This window comes from Erpetoichthys calabaricus, chromosome 9 (assembly GCF_900747795.2).
Source record: "Erpetoichthys calabaricus chromosome 9, fErpCal1.3, whole genome shotgun sequence".
Classification (NCBI taxonomy): Eukaryota; Metazoa; Chordata; class Cladistia; order Polypteriformes; family Polypteridae; genus Erpetoichthys; species Erpetoichthys calabaricus.
In genome coordinates, this window is record NC_041402.2 from 172074360 (window position 1) to 172093731 (window position 19372).

The 19372-nt window shown below is 40.4% G+C and overlaps 1 protein-coding gene across 3 annotated transcripts in view; it reads left to right on the forward strand.

The window, feature by feature from the left end:
* robo4 (roundabout, axon guidance receptor, homolog 4 (Drosophila)) overlaps window positions 1-19372 on the forward strand; it is a 91841-nt gene that overhangs the window by 53233 nt on the left and 19236 nt on the right. For all 3 annotated transcript variants that reach the window (XM_028810409.2, XM_028810408.2, XM_028810410.2), the window contains exons 3-10: window positions 3843-4000; window positions 4589-4709; window positions 7022-7160; window positions 11564-11691; window positions 12740-12855; window positions 15182-15401; window positions 18730-18851; window positions 18950-19121. In XM_028810409.2, the coding sequence (XP_028666242.2) occupies window positions 3843-4000; window positions 4589-4709; window positions 7022-7160; window positions 11564-11691; window positions 12740-12855; window positions 15182-15401; window positions 18730-18851; window positions 18950-19121 (1176 nt within the window). The remainder of the gene's footprint in view (window positions 1-3842; window positions 4001-4588; window positions 4710-7021; window positions 7161-11563; window positions 11692-12739; window positions 12856-15181; window positions 15402-18729; window positions 18852-18949; window positions 19122-19372) is intronic.

Consider the following 19372-nt stretch of genomic DNA (forward strand, 5'->3'; position numbering starts at 1 on the left):
ACACAAATCAATGTTTTCACACATAAATCAACGTAAAATGTCTGTTGGCGCCTGTTTGCAGCAGCAGCGGCTCGACGGCCAGCAGGAATGCACTGTGGGCTGGCTGCCTGGCTGTCTTTGTGAGACAAGTGTGCCGCGGGTGGCAGTTGCAGTGAGACTCAATATGGTTTGTACCTCCTGTCATCGTAAGCGTCTGTCCTCCCAGGCGAACATTGCCATAGGTGTATCAGCTACACAAACGTGTTCAGAACCACGATCAGCTGGGGACCGATCAGCAGATGCCGGTACCTCACTTTCGTTATCGACCTACATCTCCAGATCACTTGCAACAAAATCGGAGTCCAACAAATCAGAGTCCGATTCAGCGATAATACGATAAAAGTTTTTCTTTGAGCATTCACTTTGGTATCTCTCCGCATGCCATTTTAAAACCTGTTTGCTCTTTGATACTCATGCACACGCAGGAAATCAACAAAGAAGATCACTGATCTCTATCGATCGCTAGCGAGACAGAGACTTTCAAAATAATAATAATAATAATAATAACAACAAAAACTGTGTTAACACGTGATAACATAATTGTTGGCGTTAATTAATTAATGCGTCAACAGGATAATAATGTGTTAACTTGTCCAGCCCTAATATATATATATATATATATATATATATATATATATATATATATATATATATATATATATATATATATATATATATATATATATATATATATATATATATATATATATATATATATATATATATATATATATATATATATATGGGGCGGCACGGTGGCACAGTGGGTAGCACTGCTGCCTCGCAGTTGGGAGACCTGGGGACCTGGGTTCGCTTCCCGGGTCCTCCCTGCGTGGAGTTTGCATGTTCTCCCCGTGTCTGCGTGGGTTTCCTCCGGGCGCTCCGGTTTCCTCCCACAGTCCAAAGACATGCTGGTTAGGTGGATTGGAGATTCTAAATTGGCCCTAGTGTGTGCTTGGTGTGTGGGTGTGTTTGTGTGTGTCCTGTGGTGGGTTGGCACCCTGCCCGGGATTGGTTCCTGCCTTGTGCCCTGTGTTGGCTGGGATTGGCTCCGGCAGACCCCCGTGACCCTGTGTTTGGATTCAGCGGGTTGGAAAATGGATGGATGGATATATATATATATATATATATATATATATATATATATACACCAGAGTGATTTGAAAAGATTCATCTAATTTCAAGATGATTTATTTCACTTGTAAATCATTACAGAACAATGCAGTAAATTGTAAATGGTTTAAGTGAGCATAAAGTTTATTATGTAATTTTACAAGTGCTCAATATGACCTCCATCAGCTGTACTGATAACATCAATGCCAGAGTCAGTTATGACTTATTCACTCTTAGTGAAGAGGAGAACACAAAACGCTTTCCACTCAGGGTCGCCGTCCTCAGGTGACAGTCAGAAACTCTGTGACCCCCTCTTTCAATTGGTATGTGATCGGTTCCTAGGCGCCTCACAGTTGCAAAAATATGGCACTTTGAAATTGGATGAATCTGAATTACCCTGTATACATATAACATGTGCCATGCAAAAGTATTTCTGCCCTTCCTGATTTCCTCTGTTTACCACAACTTTGTGGCAAAGAACATTTTCAGACCTTTAGTCTAAAATAAGATGAAGGGCACCTGAATGAAGAAGTTGTACATTTTGTTTAAATATGTAATTTTTTAATGAACAAGGTTATCTGGCGCCAACTGTCACTGTGTGAAAAAAAGTATTTGCCACCTAATTAAATCAACCCAATGTAAGGGATAATTAGAGTTAGCTGATTGAACAGAGGCAGTCTTAAACCTGCCAGGCCTGCTTAATGCCAGGCTAAGCTCACTCTACTTTGAACCGTACACTCTTGAAAACTATCGGTCATAACCAAAAAAAGAGTCACGGGTTGCCACTGTTGGGTCACAACTCACCTTTTTATTTAATGGGAACAAGTCATGGACAGTTTGCAAACTGAGTCGCGATGGGTTTTCCACAGGTTGCTTAAGCAAGCAACACTTCTCTGCCATGACGTCTGCAGTGAATCTCCAAGGGGAAACCGATGTAATGGTTGTCATGGATTGGGTCTCAAAGATGCTAAGAAGGACAAGACTGGGTCACAAAAACGAAAAAAAGTTTAAGAAACTCTGCCATATGGGAACCATTTTTAGTTCCCAAAACAAGCATCCGCATGAAGGTTCTAGAAAGAACCCTTTGTTTATTTACTGTAGATGTGTAACAAGATCCATAAATAGCCATGAATATTTGCTAATAGATCTGTGAAATTTGAAAGAACTCTCGCTGTCTAAAATCACACCGGCTCGGTTCAGGTTTTCTTGATATCTTAGTGTCCTGCTAGGTCACCCACCACACGTTAAAGATTTACTGTATGCTTTGTCCACATTTTAGAACTTTTTCAAAGTTCAAAGGGCAAACTTAATATACAAAGAATCCTTCCAAGTATGAAATGGTGCTTTGTCAAAGAATGGATGTAGGAGGAACCCCACAGAACCGTTAGTTTTAAGAGTGTATGCATTGTAAAATCATCCAGAAAGCCCACCCATTCTGAAGTTTCATTTTCATTGCAGGGTTCAGGGGTGCTGTAGCCTAGACTAGTAGTATCAGACACCATATAGAAACCAAACCCTGACAGGACAATAATCAATCATAGGTGACATTCATCCAGCAGTCAAGCTGATGTGTATATCATAGATATGAGAAGGAGTCATATCACCAAGAGCAAGGAAGAGCAAACTCCACACAAAAATTGGCAATGACCCCCATTTAGAACTTTAGAGATGAGTCATAGTGCCACCCCAAACACCATAAAATGCTGAATTCAAATATTTTTCATTGAAGAACACATAACCTGACAAACTGCGAAGAGACTTGCTTTATAGAATGAAAGAATTCCCATCACATTCATCCATAAACGTTCAAGTCCTATTGACAAATTCAGGGCAAATCAAGAGATTTTTTTACAGGCAGTGTGGCTCAGTGGTTAACTCTTTGGACTTCAAACCCTGAGGTCGTGGGTTCAATACCCACCACTGACACTGGATGAACCTGAGTAAGTCACATGACCTGACTGTTCTCCGATTGGAAAACCAAAAGAAATGGCACCAATTGTACCATAAATAATGTAAGTCACCTTGGATAAAGGTGTCAGCCAAATAAGTGAATGTAAATGAGATAAAGTCAGGATGATGCTCAAGCAGATTATCCACCCAAATATCCTATTTTGTATTGTAAAGGAATTCAGGTATTTAAGGAATATTTTGAAAACAGTACATTACAGGACAATAAACTTATGGAGACCTGGGATCTCTTAAACAGGTCATATGGGCCAAAAGGCCACTGCCGTCTCCCAGGTGCTGACTTCGACACCCTAAACTATGAGGGGTGATTGAAGTAGATGAACCTTTTCAGATTAAGCAGACAGACAATAAGAGGTGACATGACTGAAGTGTTTTAAAGTTATGAAAGGTATTGGTACAGTGGATCCCAGCTCTTACTTTAAAATGAGTCCTTCAACAAGAACAAGTGTGATGAATGTAGATGTTGACACTTTCTTCACACAAAGAACCATAGGCTCAATGACCAAGTATTGTGATGGAAAACAGGACTTGAGTGACCTTCAAAACTCGACTTGATGTTACTTTTGCAAAATTAGGTGAATAAGATAGACAAGTTTGTTGGGCTGACTGCTTTGTTCTTCTCAAGGTTTCTGTAATGTCCCCAGTGTTGCAGAGGGTGGCACTTGATGCCAGCGTCTGCTGGTCTGTCTCATGAATCTCTTTCTCTCTCTCTCTCTTTGTAGCTCTGCGGGACGAGTTTCGTGCTCAGCCCAGTGATCTGGAGGTGGCTGCAGGTGACCCCACAATCCTGAACTGCACTGCCCCCAAGGGACACCCTGAGCCTAATGTCACCTGGAAGAAAGATGGTGTACTGCTGAACCGGAGCAGTGACCACTACTCTGTGAGTGTGTGTGTTTGGATATCTTCAAATGGCCACTAAGATTGTTCTAGCCAGAATGACTGTAGGAAGAACCTTGGCGTCTCCATCAGGGTACCATACTGTCTCCTTGGAACTGAGATTTCTGGCTGTCATTTGTTAGCCATAGAAGCTTTTTTCAGAGCAGGTGTCATAAATGCACCGCTATGTCTGAGGTGGCCCCCTGCCGTAATTGTGCAATATGGATGCATCCCCTTTAAGTGTACACAGGAACTGTAAAGCAGTGGCCTAGAGGATGGGTTTTACACCATAGTGCATCTCCAGCTTGCTGTGTGTCCTTGAGAAAGTCACTTAGCCTCTCTGTTTGCCAAATATACATAAACAATCATGTCCTAATCTTGTAATAAAAAAATGGCAGTCCACAAATACAATAACTATCAATTTGAATTTGTCTAAAGGGACGACCGCTGTAAGGTGAATCTGCTTCTTTCTGGTCAGTCAGGCATCTCCTTCTGTAAGAGCCCCTTACCTGTCGGACCACCAGATGCAGAGTGTAAGTGGCTGAATGTGAATTGCCACACTGAGTGACAGGACTGTGCTGTTTGCTTTCAGATCCTCAATGGGAGGCTCCTGATAAGCCACACCCAAAAAAACGACTCGGGGGCTTACGTCTGCATCGCATCAAACACCGTGGGACAGCGGGAGAGCCGAGTGGCACGTCTGTCCGTGCTTGGTAAGTGGGACACCAAGGAAGTATTGGTGCACATTATTCTTCTGGTTTGGGGGTCACTGGGGCTGGGGGAGAAGTAGGTATCCTTTTAAATTGAATTGTTGAGGACCACTGGTCAGTGCGCGTCCATTTCAGTACCATGTAAGGGCTTGCTAAACACTTTTATTAGTCACTTAGTGGTCAGCGTTGACATCCTTGACAAACAGATGCACTCACTCATGCACATGATACATTTAAAGTGTTGTCATTGGTGCTTTCCATGCGAGTGGACACAATAACAGGAGCACCACATGACAATGGAGTTTAACTGAAGTAACTAAATCACAGTGAAAAAGGTGATCCCCGTTAGAATGACAGCCAGCTCACAGCTATTAAAGATGCCTGACAACTAGCACCTTGATATAGGAGGCAACATGAGACAAATAACTGAGATCCAAAGGGATCAAGCTCAGAGATTGTTTAGGCTATCAAAGGGAACAGTGTCCAAAATAATGGTGTTAACTGGCAAACATGGACCAACTGCATCTGCAGAAAGGAACAGTGGTCACAAGTCTTAGCTCGATGACAGGGATAGGTGGACATTTCATCAATGCTGATAAAGAACAGCCTCAAAAATAACCACGTCACCTGCATGACCCAGTCTCAACAAAAAATGTAAGGAGCTTTACAAAGCCGGAATGTATGGTATGGCTGACAGTTGATGACTTGATTGTATCCCAGGCTAGCACACAAAAACATTAAAAAGAGAAATTTGGATAAGTAATATTTCCTAAATTCGGAGAAAACCAACAGATGCCTTCAACCTACCGTATCTTTGACCAAGACGAAGAGGAATTTGTGATGGTAAGGGCAGCTATCTAGTAGTGGTTGTTATGTCAGATATTTACTCTGCATTGCCCAAGGAATGTCAGGCCACTTTCTCCATACACACTGCCAAATGAATTGAAGGGTGATTTCATGAACATAAGGGAGAAATCTAATACCATCCATGATCTCCCCTGCCATAAGACCTAAATGTTATTGGACCTTTATGGGATGTTCTGGAGCCTTGACTGTAAAGGAGATTTCCGCCTCCTCCTTCCTCTAAAGAATTGGAGCTTTTTCTTCTTGAAGAATGATGTGATATCTGCTGCACACCATTCAGGATTTGCATGATGGCTTATTAGGAATGACTGAAGCCATTCTGAAGGCAACGAGTGGACCCAGCTCCTTCTTAGGTCTTGATAATATTATATTGATAGGTGTCTCCATTATTTTGTCCACCTGCTGTAAGTTTTACTAAAACCAAGCAAAGCCTCTGTTAAGCTCCCATTGCACAGCACTAAATGGTTCATAGATTCATAATACTGTAGGTAGCTGCTGTTCTAAAATGCTATGAACATGTCTTTTTCTATTATGAGTGGTCACATGGGGGCAGTGAAGATACCCAGCATCTACTTTGAAGAAACACATGGTCATTCAGTGTTGCAGGATGTTGAGATACCCCTCTCAGTCCTGGCAGATCAGTAATTTTTCTGAGCTCCAGAGGCCAAGGATCAAATCCTGGACCAGTTACTTCCAGCATGGAGTATGTTCTCCTTTTGTCAGTATGGCTTTATTTCTGTGGACTTTAGACTTCCTGCGACAAAGTATTGAGCAAAGGCTGTGAATACTTATGTACATGGGATTTCTCAGTTTTTTTATTTTTAATAGATTTGCAAAAATCTCAAGTAAACTTTTTTCATGTTGTCATTATGGGGTGTTGTGTGTAGAATTCTGAGGAAAAAAAATGAATTTAATCCATTTTGGAATAAGGCTATAACATAACAAAATGTGGAAAAAGTGATGCGCTGTGAATACTTTCCGGATGCACTGTAAGTGAAAGTGTACTCGGGTTATCGTGTTTACACACACACACACAGTCAGACACGCAGGCATAATTTCAAAAATGGTATTTTTGGACCCGGGGAGGTCTAAAACGTCGAAATTCATTAAATAGTCGAAATGGATTTTTTTGAGGATTCTAATAGTTTTCCTATACTTTTTATACGAGAAAGTAAAAAGCAAAAAAGTTGGATGGAAGCTAATGGTGAAGACTCAACTAGAGGGGACTAAAGATTCATTAAGAGGGTGGTTTGCCTAGGCATAGGGGTATATATTTACATATTAGTTCTTTTGACCTTTTCAAGAAATTACTATCGGAAATAAAAGAAAGTCAGAGTGTTCTTGGTTTCGCAGCGTGGCAGCAGTACCTAAATGTGTATGACAGAATTCAAAATCTGAAGACCATTGCCAGCTCACCATTGTCTGCTTTTTGATTTTTTTTTTGTCCACAGAGAAGCCAACATTTGTCCAGAGGCCAAGCAACAACACACTGAAAGCTGGCAGCACAGCATACTTTTGGTGTCAGGTGGAAGGGGATCCTATGCCAGTGGTACGCTGGCAAAAAGAGCTGGGGCAGCTGCCCATTGGCAGGTATGAGCAAAGACTTGTAACTCACTTGCTTTCACTTCAAATACTTTCTTATTTCTGTAATTGTGGAGATATCTGGGTCAGGTTAGTGGGTTTGTAATTCTAGGGCAACATAGTGGCAGAGTGTTCAGCAGTGCCACCTCACAGCTCCCAGGTCCGTATCCTGTATCTGTGTGAGTTTTTCACTCCAGCCCTATAGTTGAGTATTTTAGGTTAATTGGCCGAGTGTCAGTGAGTGTGAATGTGAACATGAATATGAATGTGCTCAGGATGGCACGGGACAGAAGAAGGCTCCACAATAAACTTACAAGTGTAGGAGAGCACCACACTCTTCAATGAAAGGTCATGTAAACACAGTGGCCACTAGGGAGCAGTAAGCCTTGTACATGTTCTGACTACTCTGGAACAACGATTGGCAGAGCGGGATAAAGAAAGGGACCTCAGTGGAAGCATACTGTGGTGCTCCAGGATGCCAGAGAGTAGGTGACCCTTTAGGCATTAGGAATGCCTGACTCACTAAGGACAGAGGTAGTCAAGCAAGGAGAGACATAGTGAAACCTTATAGCTGTTAGGGTTTAACAAGAACTATTGTTCTGGCTTAAGTTTATGGTTTGTTTATTTAGTCTTTTTGTTGTTATCTAAATACAGTGGTGTGAAAAACTATTTGCCCCCTTCCTGATTTCTTATTCTTTTGCATGTTTGTCACACAAAATGTTTCTGATCATCAAACACATTTAACCATTAGTCAAATATAACACAAGTAAACACAAAATGCAGTTTTTAAATGATGGTTTTTATTATTTAGGGAGAAAAAAAAATCCAAACCTACATGGCCCTGTGTGAAAAAGTAATTGCCCCCTTGTTAAAAAATAACCTAACTGTGGTGTATCACACCTGAGTTCAATTTCCGTAGCCACCCCCAGGCCTGATTACTGCCACACCTGTTTCAATCAAGAAATCACTTAAATAGGAGCTGCCTGACACAGAGAAGTAGACCAAAAGCACCTCAAAAGCTAGACATCATGCCAAGATCCAAAGAAATTCAGGAACAAATGAGAACAGAAGTAATTGAGATCTATCAGTCTGGTAAAGGTTATAAAGCCATTTCTAAAGCTTTGGGACTCCAGCGAACCACAGTGAGAGCCATTATCCACAAATGGCAAAAACATGGAACAGTGGTGAACCTTCCCAGGAGTGGCTGGCCGACCAAAATTACCCCAAGAGCGCAGAGACGACTCATCCGAGAGGTCACAAAAGACCCCAGGACAATGTCTAAAGAACTGCAGGCCTCACTTGCCTCAATTAAGGTCAGTGTTCACGACTCCAGCATAAGAAAGAGACTGGGCAAAAACGGCCTGCATGGCAGATGTCCAAGACGCAAACCACTGTTAAGCAAAAAGAACATTAGGGCTCGTCTCAATTTTGCTAAGAAACATCTCAATGATTGCCAAGACTTTTGGGAAAATACCTTGTGGACTGATGAGTCAAAAGTTGAACTTTTTGGAAGGCAAATGTCCCGTTACATCTGGCGTAAAAGGAACACAGCATTTCAGAAAAAGAACATCATACCAACAGTAAAATATGGTGATGGTAGTGTGATGGTCTGGGGTTGTTTTGCTGCTTCAGGACCTGGAAGGCTTGCTGTGATAGATGGAACCATGAATTCTACTGTCTACCAAAAAATCCTGAAGGAGAATGTCCGGCCATCTGTTCGTCAACTCAAGCTGAAGCGATCTTGGGTGCTGCAACAGGACAATGACCCAAAACACACCAGCAAATCCACCTCTGAATGGCTGAAGAAAAACAAAATGAAGACTTTGGAGTGGCCTAGTCAAAGTCCTGACCTGAATCCAATTGAGATGCTATGGCATGACCTTAAAAAGGCGGTTCATGCTAGAAAACCCTCAAATAAAGCTGAATTACAACAATTTTGCAAAGATGCGTGGGCCAAAATTCCTCCAGAGCACTGTAAAAGACTCATTGCAAGTTATCGCAAACGCTTGATTGCAGTTATTGCTGCTAAGGGTGGCCCAACCAGTTATTAGGTTCAGGGGGCAATTACTTTTTCACACAGGGCCATGTAGGTTTGGATTTTTTTTTCTCCCTAAATAATAAAAACCATCATTTAAAAACTGCATTTTGTGTTTACTTGTGTTATATTTGACTAATGGTTAAATGTGTTTGATGATCAGAAACATTTTGTGTGACAAACATGCAAAAGAATAAGAAATCAGGAAGGGGGCAAATAGTTTTTCACACCACTGTATAATTTGAAATGTTATATTAAAATGTTTGTTGTTTAATTCTATATGCATTTTTGTTTACTGAATACTATGTGAAGAGTTTCTGTAATGTTTTTTTGTTATCTGTCCTGTCTCCTTTATGTGGAACCCAAGGAGGGAGGGCCACCTAAAGATATAGCTAAGGAGCTTCCCCAGCAGGCATTTAATCAGATTCTAGAATTCTCTGTTCGGTTTCAGCATTGTTTTGTTTAATTCCCTTAATTTCTCTTGCAGTTTTGTTGTGGATTTACTGGATTTGAACCCCATCATTTTCATTTATGGTTTTGATTCTCTGTTTGCTTTTAGCTTGACCTAATCGGTAAACCCATTTTTACATCTTTCATACTCAGTTTTCCCTCTCGTTTGTTCTTTTCTGAATAATAAACTCTTTGATTATTAGGTACTTTGGTTAGTTTTTGAAATGGTTGTTTAAAGATTTTTCTCAACTCCATTTTTTGTGACTTTCTGGTATTTTTGAAAAATGTAAGACCCTTTTTTGGGCTTGTATAAGCTGACGCCTGCCTTTTGAGTTGGGCTACAGGGGTTGAGGCCTAATCCAGGCACACAGACTGGTATTTAGGGCGGGCCTGGTCTTTTCTGTGTATTTTTGGAGCCCTACACCCCTTTTCCCTTTATTTTAGCAGGAGAATATAACAATAGCCAAAAGGTGTTGGCACATCACAACAGGGAGAAATTACAAGGGCCACATGTGGCTTCTGTTACAGGGAATGCGCAGCTTCAAGATGATGTTTGTGACGAAAACCTTTAAGGGTAAGAAGAGTGCAAGGGTTCAAAGTCCATTAAAGGATATTCTAACCTGATGCTCATGCAGAAAAGTTAAGACCCTGAAAATGAGCTTCACCAGAAGTGACCCCCAGCAATGAGTTTGAAACTGCCTTATAGTCATAGATTTTTGATTCTAAATTTGGAGGAGAGTTGGGACAAATCCCATTTGGCAGGAAGGAGAGAGGTGGAAAAAGAAGGGTTTTAGTCTACCCCCATAGTCTTCGAGTTACCCTCACATGGAAGACAGGAGTTTAAGGCCACCATAGTCAGACAGATATGTTGCTTAATGCTTTGTGCATCTGGTGACAATCCCTCTGTTATGTTTATTTTGTTAATCAACTGGACCCTTTTTTAACCCATTTGGCATTATTCTGCATATGGATGGCTGCCATGAGGGCATCACAGTGTTATACTCTGAAATTATACACCTTTACCGAATATTTCCTAATAATTTAGACACTTTGTTTATTTAAATCAAAGGTTTCTTATCAGTTTTGGGGTCTATAGTGCCTATAAAAAGTATTCATCCCTCTGGAGGCTTTCACGTTTTATTGTTATTCAAAAGTGGATTTAATTGGGCTGAAAATTGGGCAGAAAAAGTCTCTTTAATGTCTTTAATGGTCTAAATTAATTACAATTATCACATGTTTGATGCCAGATTCTGACCATACGTATCTGGATGTCACAGCAGAAACTGAGATTCATCTGACAAGACAACTCTTTTTTCAATCACTTTAGTTGCCCAGTTTTGCTGGTCATGTGCTTCTTGCAGCCTCATCGTTTTGGTTGAAGGTGACAGCAGAGGAGTTCTGAGTGATCTTCAGCTACTGCAGACCAACAACATCATCATTAAACATATTGTGAGCTCTTAGATGTTCTTCTGCACACTGCTGTTATAAAGAGCTGTTGAGTATTTCTGGGCATTGTTGAAAGAGTTTGGCCATTCTCCTCTGACCTCTCAGAACTGTCACTCATTGGATGTTTGGGTTTATTACACCGTTCCTGTAAACTTTAGAGGCTGTAGTGTGTGAAAATCCCAGAAGAGCAGCTGTGTTTGAGATTCCAGGCCTACCAAATTTTAAACTGCCAGTTGTACAACAGTCAAAGTCACTTAGCACTTAGTGTGTCTTGCCAGTTCTAGTGTTTGGATGAACAGCAACTGTACAGCCTGTCTACGTGCTTTATTGATTGAGGTTTAGCCACCTGATTGGCTATTTAGAGGACTGGACCATTTGTGTTAACAAGCCTAGTAAATTTGCCACAGAGTGTATATGCGAAGGTGAATATTTCTTCTACTTTTTGTTTGTTAATCTTCTCTGTGTTTCTTATTTTTCATAGGTTTGAAGTGTTTTCAAACCACACCCTCAAGATTTACTATGTCAGGGCCCAGGACACTGGCAAATACACATGCACTGCTGCCAATCAAGTTGGGTCTGCCTCCGTGAGTGCCCACCTAATAATTCAGGGTAAGAGAGCGTAGTCTGGATGATTTAAAGTGCTTCAGTTAAAAGCCAAATTTCACCCTGGGGACAAATAACATTTCTATCTATCTATCTATCTATCTATCTATCTATCTATCTATCTATCTATCTATCTATCTATCTATCTATCTATCTATATATCTATCTATATCTATCTATTCTATCTATCTATCTATCTATCTATCTATCTATCTATCTATCTATCTATCTATCTATCATATAGTGCCATTCATATCTATCTATCTATCTATCTATCTATCTATCTATCTATCTATCTATCTATCTATCTATCTATCTATCTATCTATCTATCATATAGTGCCATTCATATCTATCTATCTATCTATCTATCTATCTATCTATCTATCTATCTATCTATCTATCTATCTATCTATCTATCTATCTCTAAGTGTTTCTCGGGTGCTATGGTCGGTTTATTCAGACATCAGGCAACAGGAGTAGATGCGTATGAATCACGTGACTATAATAGGCTTGTTCCATTCGTGATGCATGAACTAGTCAGGGCCAATCAACGTGTCACATGGTCAAAATTTGTGTTTTCCGATTCATCTCAGAGAACAACTGATTAAAAGCTATCCTAAACATTTGTGATAATTTGCACACCCTACTGGTGACAATATAAATAAATGCATTGTAAAATATGATGATAAATAAATAACATAATTTTTAAAATTTGGTTTTATAAAATAGATGTTTTGTTATCTATCTATCTATCTATCTATCTATCTATCTATCTATCTATCTATCTATCTATCTATCTATCTATCTATCATATAGTGCCATTCATATCTATCTATCTATCTATCTATCTATCTATCTATCTATCTATCTATCTATCTATCTATCTATCTATCTATCTATCTATCTATCTATCTATCTATTTCCTGATGCACATGTCACACTTGTAGAGACACTTCATTCATTCCAGTCTCTTGATCTTCAAATGATCTCACTTAATCTAATTCTGGGTGTCTATTGAGGTGACTTCAGTAAGTGTTGTTTAACCCTTGTAGAGAATATGGACACTGGACAAAGAGAGCAACACAAAGAGCTGTCCAGCCTGCACATCCATCTGGAGAATATAACCAGCCAGCCTGTTCTGTCCACCACAGTGAGGCTCATGTGGGAGGTGAGAACAGTCATTGGGTGTGCTCACTCTTACATTTACCTGTCTCTTTAAATGGCAAAATGGGCTACCAGGTTTCACTTCCTGAAGGTCCCTTTGTCGCATTATAAGGGTAGTTGTTGGTGCATTTTGCAGCTTCTCTGACTCTTTGCTAGCACAGAATTGGGCTGTTCTTGTTGATAACTATGATATTTCTTAATGGGTGAGTTTTGCAGGAACTGATCCCACTTCTGTAGTAGAATATAAAGTTAGTGAAAAGACACCTTATAAGTACATTCATGATGAGAATGAGCCTTCTAAAATGTGAGCTAGGGCTTGAGAAGACAACTGAACAAAACTACAAAACAAGAGTCAACATTCATGATGAGACTGCTGCTGTGTGAGTCGGGGTTACTGATAAAACGTCTTTGATGATAGATGAGACTGCTTAAGGGTCCAGACTTCTTTGATGAAAACTGATGTTGGAAATGTCAAGGATGTTGATGAGTCTTGTGTGACAAGAATTGAGAGCAGGAATTAGACTCCTGTGATAAGAATCAAGTTTGGCATGGAGACCCTTGTGATAGTCAGGGGTGTGATCAGAGCTTGCATCAAGAATGGTGCCAAAATAAGTGTCAGTTTCAATGATCAGATTCTTGCATTGGTGATGAGATTCTTCAAATTAGGGTCAGAGTCAATGATGAGGCCTCAGTGATTACACTTTGTTTCAGTGAATGCAGTCCTCCAATGACATCTGATGGTATAATGAAACCTTAGCAATAATTGAGAGATAATAAGTGTCCTCTTAGAACAAGAACCAATGTCAGGAATAACATTTTTATGGTGAGAATTGAGGCTAAGGATATGTCTGTTGTGATGAGAGTAGATGTTGGTAATGAAATTTCTGTGATAACAATAATTTCCATATGGAAGACATGATGACAATTGATATTACAATGAGAGTCTGGGTCTGCTGGAACACTCCTTTGATAAGCATCATTTTTAGTGATGTGGCCATGAGATTCCACATGTGAAAATGGGGATAGTTAATGAGGTGGTGTTAGAGTTAGTTTCATTGATAAGACTTGGTTGATGCAAGTCACTATCAGAGTGGTCCTTTCAGAATCAATTTCAGTAAATAGAGAATGAATCTTCCAGTGTAAGCATATATCAGAATGATAGCGTAATGAGAGTTGGGTTTATTGATGAGAGTCTTTGGAAAAGAGACTGTGACAAGACATCTGTGAAGCAATTCAGTTTCACTAATGAGACTGTTGACATTTGAGAGTCAGTTCTGAAAATCAGACTCTTACAATGAAGGTTGAAACCAGAACAACACTTTTTTGAGAGACGGTTTCAGTAGTGGCAGTAGGCTGATAAAGTTAAAGTCCGAATTACAGTTGAGGGGCAGTTGGTCTCAGTGATGAAACTCTGCTGATAAGAGTCAGAGTCGGCCGATACATTTCTATGAAGAAATTAGTTTTCCCTTATTGGACTTCACTAATGCAAATCAATATCATGTTGGAGTTGAGATTCAGTGATGAAAGTCTATAACAGTGTGACGCTTCAGGTATTAAAATTTGCTAACGAATGGACAACCCTTTGGTTTCAATGATGAGGCTTTGCAGTTGCAAGCAGTGATAAGACTTTTGTAATGGGTTTCAGTTTTAGCACCAGTTTTCCATGGTGAAAGTTGATGCTGGAATGAGAGATAGTTGAGGTTTCTGCGTGAAATTCTCTGTGATGAAAGTCTCTGTTGAAATAGCATTTTTTGAAGAGTTGGTTTCAGCAATGAGAATTTGCTGATGCATTTCAATATTGCATAATACTTTCAGAGTCAGTTTCAGTCATATGTTAGCTCTGATGACAGATGTAGTCTGTGATAAGAAATCGGTGATGAGACTCCACTGATGTGGAATGATATTTAGATGAGAAGTGTGGACTGCTCTGATGAGAGTTGAGGTTAGCGAAGAGGCTTTATAAGAAGTTACTTTCTTTAATTAGTGGGTCATTGGTGAAAGTTGGTTTCAGTGACACAACTCCTTTGGTTATGAGTCAATGATGGACTGGCACGAGTACCCAAAATCTTTAATGAGGACTGATGTCAAGTTGTGTTGAGATTGAGGATTAAGAAGAGATAACAATTAGAATGGATGACACTGTTCTGAAGATCTGGTCACCTTCACAAGACTGTTTTGATGGTAGTTGGCCACCTTGATGAGGAAAAAAGTTATGATAAAAGGTCTGATTGGTGTGGAGCATCTCATGTTAGTATACAATGGAGATATTTCTAGAAATGTCAATTACAACAAAACATAGAGACACTGATTCTCTTTACCACCACCCACAGGTGCAGCCTGAGCCCCATTCTTTAGATGGCTTTGAGGTGCTTTATCGCTCCCTGATGCCTGCCAGTTCTGACTGGATGGTGAAGAAGACACATGTGGAGAGAACCACAATGATTGACTCTCTGAAGAGGGGCTACAAGTATGAATTCAAAGTGCGGCCATTTATAGGAGACTTGTATGGTCGTGAAAGCAACACCAAACACCTCCGTGTCCCTGAGCAAGGTGAGCCACCTGGACCTGTTTGACAACATTCAGGGCACTACACAGGTAGCTAGCATAATCTTGGCAGACTATTTGGAAATGTGAAAAGGAATTAAACATCAGACAATTTAATTAAATCATGATCAAGCCCTGGCAAAAGTAACTGACAAAGGTCATGTCACCAAGCCAGCGTTCGGTCATTTTTATGCTGCCGTAAGTGTCAAAGACAAGAGAATACAAATTTGAGCAAATAAAAAACTCACCAATGAGAAAAAGTGAATGGTTCAGTCTGGAGATGCAAACAGTAAGAAGTAGTGAAGGATTAAAATGGTGAATATGAAAGAGTAAAAAAAAAAGCATGAAGAAGAATTAAAAGTTAGTCTTAAAATGGTGATAGAGATTAAATAAAAAGTTGCAAAAACTGGGATTTCAGTGTATCATGCAGATAAACGGGTGGAAAAAGAAATGTTAAAAAATGAGAGTAGTGAAAAGGAAAGAATAAGCCGAAGATTTTGAATCTTAAAAAGTTTTTTTTGGAAATTATGAAAAAGAAGTTGAGCGAGTAGGGAGTTTCAGCGAAGTGGTAAATAAAGGAAATGGAGTGACTGAATAATCAGGAAGGAGAAAGGCGTAAAAACGTAGTTCTGAGAAGTTCAGGTAAAAAGAGAAACGTTTGGAAGTACGGTGGTTCTGCTCATTAGTCCTGGTGCCAGAGAGCGGCAATGTGTTGTAAGTGTCCTCCATACAAGTGATAATAAGGACTATAAATAAAAAGAAGAGTAAAAGAAGCAAACAGGAATTTGAAAACAGAGCAAATAAATCACAAGATTGAAAGTAGGGAAGAAAGAAATAGGAATGAAAAGGAATTCAGGAAGAAAAAGAACAATAAATACAAAAATGGGCAAATGTTTAATTGTTAGGAAAAAAGCCTGAGCAGAAAATTGTGACCGTTATCTGCATAAATAAAGGAAACAAGTGACCAGTAAAGCATGATGTGGAATAACATAAACAGGAAACTGTACAAGAGTACATGGGGAGAGCAGGAAATTAAAAAATGAATAAATAACAAACTGGATCAAACTGGATTACTGTACACCGAAACAGGAAAAATGAGTGAGAGTGACGAGGAATTCCTCAAGGAAAGATCAGGATGATAAGTAGAAACTTGTGAAGGCCGACTGGATAAATGCAAGAAATGAAAAGGAGTCAATCATAAAAAGTGATATTGAATGGAAGGGAGAGCAATACAATTAGGAAACTAAAAACTTTGTAAATGATAAATCATGAACTACAAAAAAAGAATAAAAAATAAGAAAAGGAGTGAAGAAACATTCCAGAAGAATGAAATGAAGTACCCTGGTAAAACTAGGTCATGAGGTAGAAAGGTGAAAAGAACACCTGAGCAAATGAGAATTTGCATTTAGTAAACATAATGATTTTATTTTTCTCAATTTATGAAACCACAAGAAATAAATGAAAATACAGAAAACTGAGCAAAGTTAAGTCGATTGTTATGCACACTCAGTACAATGATATTCTTACTTGCATATCATTTCAGAACATATGACAATATAACAATACTACGAAACTCAAACATAATATACAGTGTACAGTGTAGTATACAGTACATCCATCCATCCATCCATCCATTATCCAACCCGCTGAATCCGAACACAGGGTCACGGGGGTCTGCTGGAGCCAATCCCAGCCAACACAGGGCACAAGGCAGGAAACAATCCTGGGCAGGGTGCCAACCCACCGCAGGACACACACAAACACACCCACACACCAAGCACACACTAGGGACAATTTTAGAATCGCCAATCCACCTAACCTGCATGTCTTTGGAATGTGGGAGGAAACCGGAGCCCCCGGAGTAAACCCACGCAGACACGGGGAGAACATGCAAACTCCACGCAGGGAGGACCCGGGAAACGAACCCAGGTCCCCAGATCTCCCAACTGCGAGGCAGCAGCGCTACCCACTGCGCCACCGTGCCGCCCAGTATACAGTACAGTATATAGAATATATATATATATAGTGGAGAGTAGAGGGTGCCAGAGGTTGGCCAACCCCAGACACAACCTCACAGACACAAGTCCTGTTTACGTAAAACTGGTTTATTTACACAAGTTCCTTCCACTGAGGCCCCAGAAGTGTGACAAACACAAATCCTACCACACTGTCTCATTCCCTTCTCCTCTTCTCCACCGCCCAGCCGAGCTTTGTCCGCTTCCACCCAATTCTGATTGACTGGATGAGGTCGAGCAGCTTCTTTTATCCTGGACCCGGGACTACTTCCGGTGCTAGGGCATGGTCCAGTGGAAGCACTTCTGGGTCAAACAGAAATCTCATAGAGCAGGGATGAGTAATTCCGGCAGCACCCCTTGGCAGCCACCATGGACCCCAACAAGGCTGTTCTGATGAACTAAAATATCCAGAGTGCCTTGCAGTTGTCTGTAGAGGTAGCATCGCCCAAGGAAGCTGTCTCTTATTGAGAGCCCATAGCCCTGCCAGGTTGTCTGCCCCTGTCTTTCCATTATACTGTCCTCCCGAAGCCGGGTATTGTTCCTGGGTCCAACCAGGCCAGGATGCCAGTGTACTCACTCTAGCATTGGCTTCTTCTGCCTGTCTTCTGGGTGAGATAGGATAATCTTCACTCTGTTTCTTGTGATGGCATAGGGCTAGCCTCTCATCCACTTAAGGGACCATACTCCTTCCCAGCTGGGTCGCCCACCCATGCATGTCATCCATCACAACATACATATGTAGGGGTAGGCAAACGTAGGTTTACAGTTGTTTGTATAGAAAAAGACATGCAGGTAATGAGTATTACAATAGCTTTGTTAACTCAATAGCTTTATTAAAAAATGTCACAAATAAATAATACAATAATTAATAAACATTAATACAAGAATAAGAATTGTTTTGCATACTCAACTGTAAACCTGCTTTTGCCCAACCCTGTATATAAGAAATTGTAAATAAGGCACAGAGTGAGTAAAACATAAACTAGTTGTTAAGTGAACAAAAAAATAAAAAAATAAAAGAAGTAACGGATAACTTGTCAAGTTATTATTGTCGTGTTAGTACATCAAGTAGAAATTACAACAAGGAAACTTAGCAACAAAATAACTTTGAGCCCAATGATTAAGGAGGACTCACAGTGGACATTTATTACAAAAGTGTTCCATTAAAGGAACACACACAGCATAGAAACAAGAAGGGACCAGGCAGGGGTACACTGGACCTGTACAAAGAGAACCACCTGGACAACACCAGGCTCCCTACATGAAAGTCCTAAAGAGAGTGGGTGCCAATTCATCTTTTGATTGTTCTGCTTTTTCAGTTCCGAGTGCACCTCCTCAGAGAGTTATGGTGATGGTGCTGGCTGAGAGGAACGATACTGCCCTGGTGACATGGGAACCTCCACCCCATGAAGCTCACAATGGAATTATCCAGAGTTACCAGGTGACTTCTCTCCCTCAATGTGGACCACATCCAGATGACCACGATTGCAGACCTCCACTCAGTTTGTTAATAACTGGTGTCCCGATCCTTTATTTCAGGTGCTATTCATGCATGCCAGAGGGAAGCTGTTATACAACTGGACGGTGGACAGCGGGACTCACAGCCTGGAAATCCCAGTGCCAGACCCCGAGACACAGTACTGGATCCAGGTCGCTGCTGTTAATGGTGCAGGGATTGGAGTTCAAAGTGAACCTCGGCCTCTCTTCACAGGTCAGGTCTCATACTGCACACTAGGTGGCACTTATCTGATGGCGGCTCTGGACAGCTCACTTGGTCCTTTGACCTTTTGAAGTTTAGGATTAACTGTTCAGATCTTTCTGTTTACATGAATGAATCTGGTGAGGTTAGTTTTTTTTTGGGAGTGGCAGATATTCTCCTTATGAAGAAATGATGGGGGAAGAACTAATTAGAGTGTACTTTGATAGACTGAACAAACAAACATAAGAATCTTTGTTAAAAGA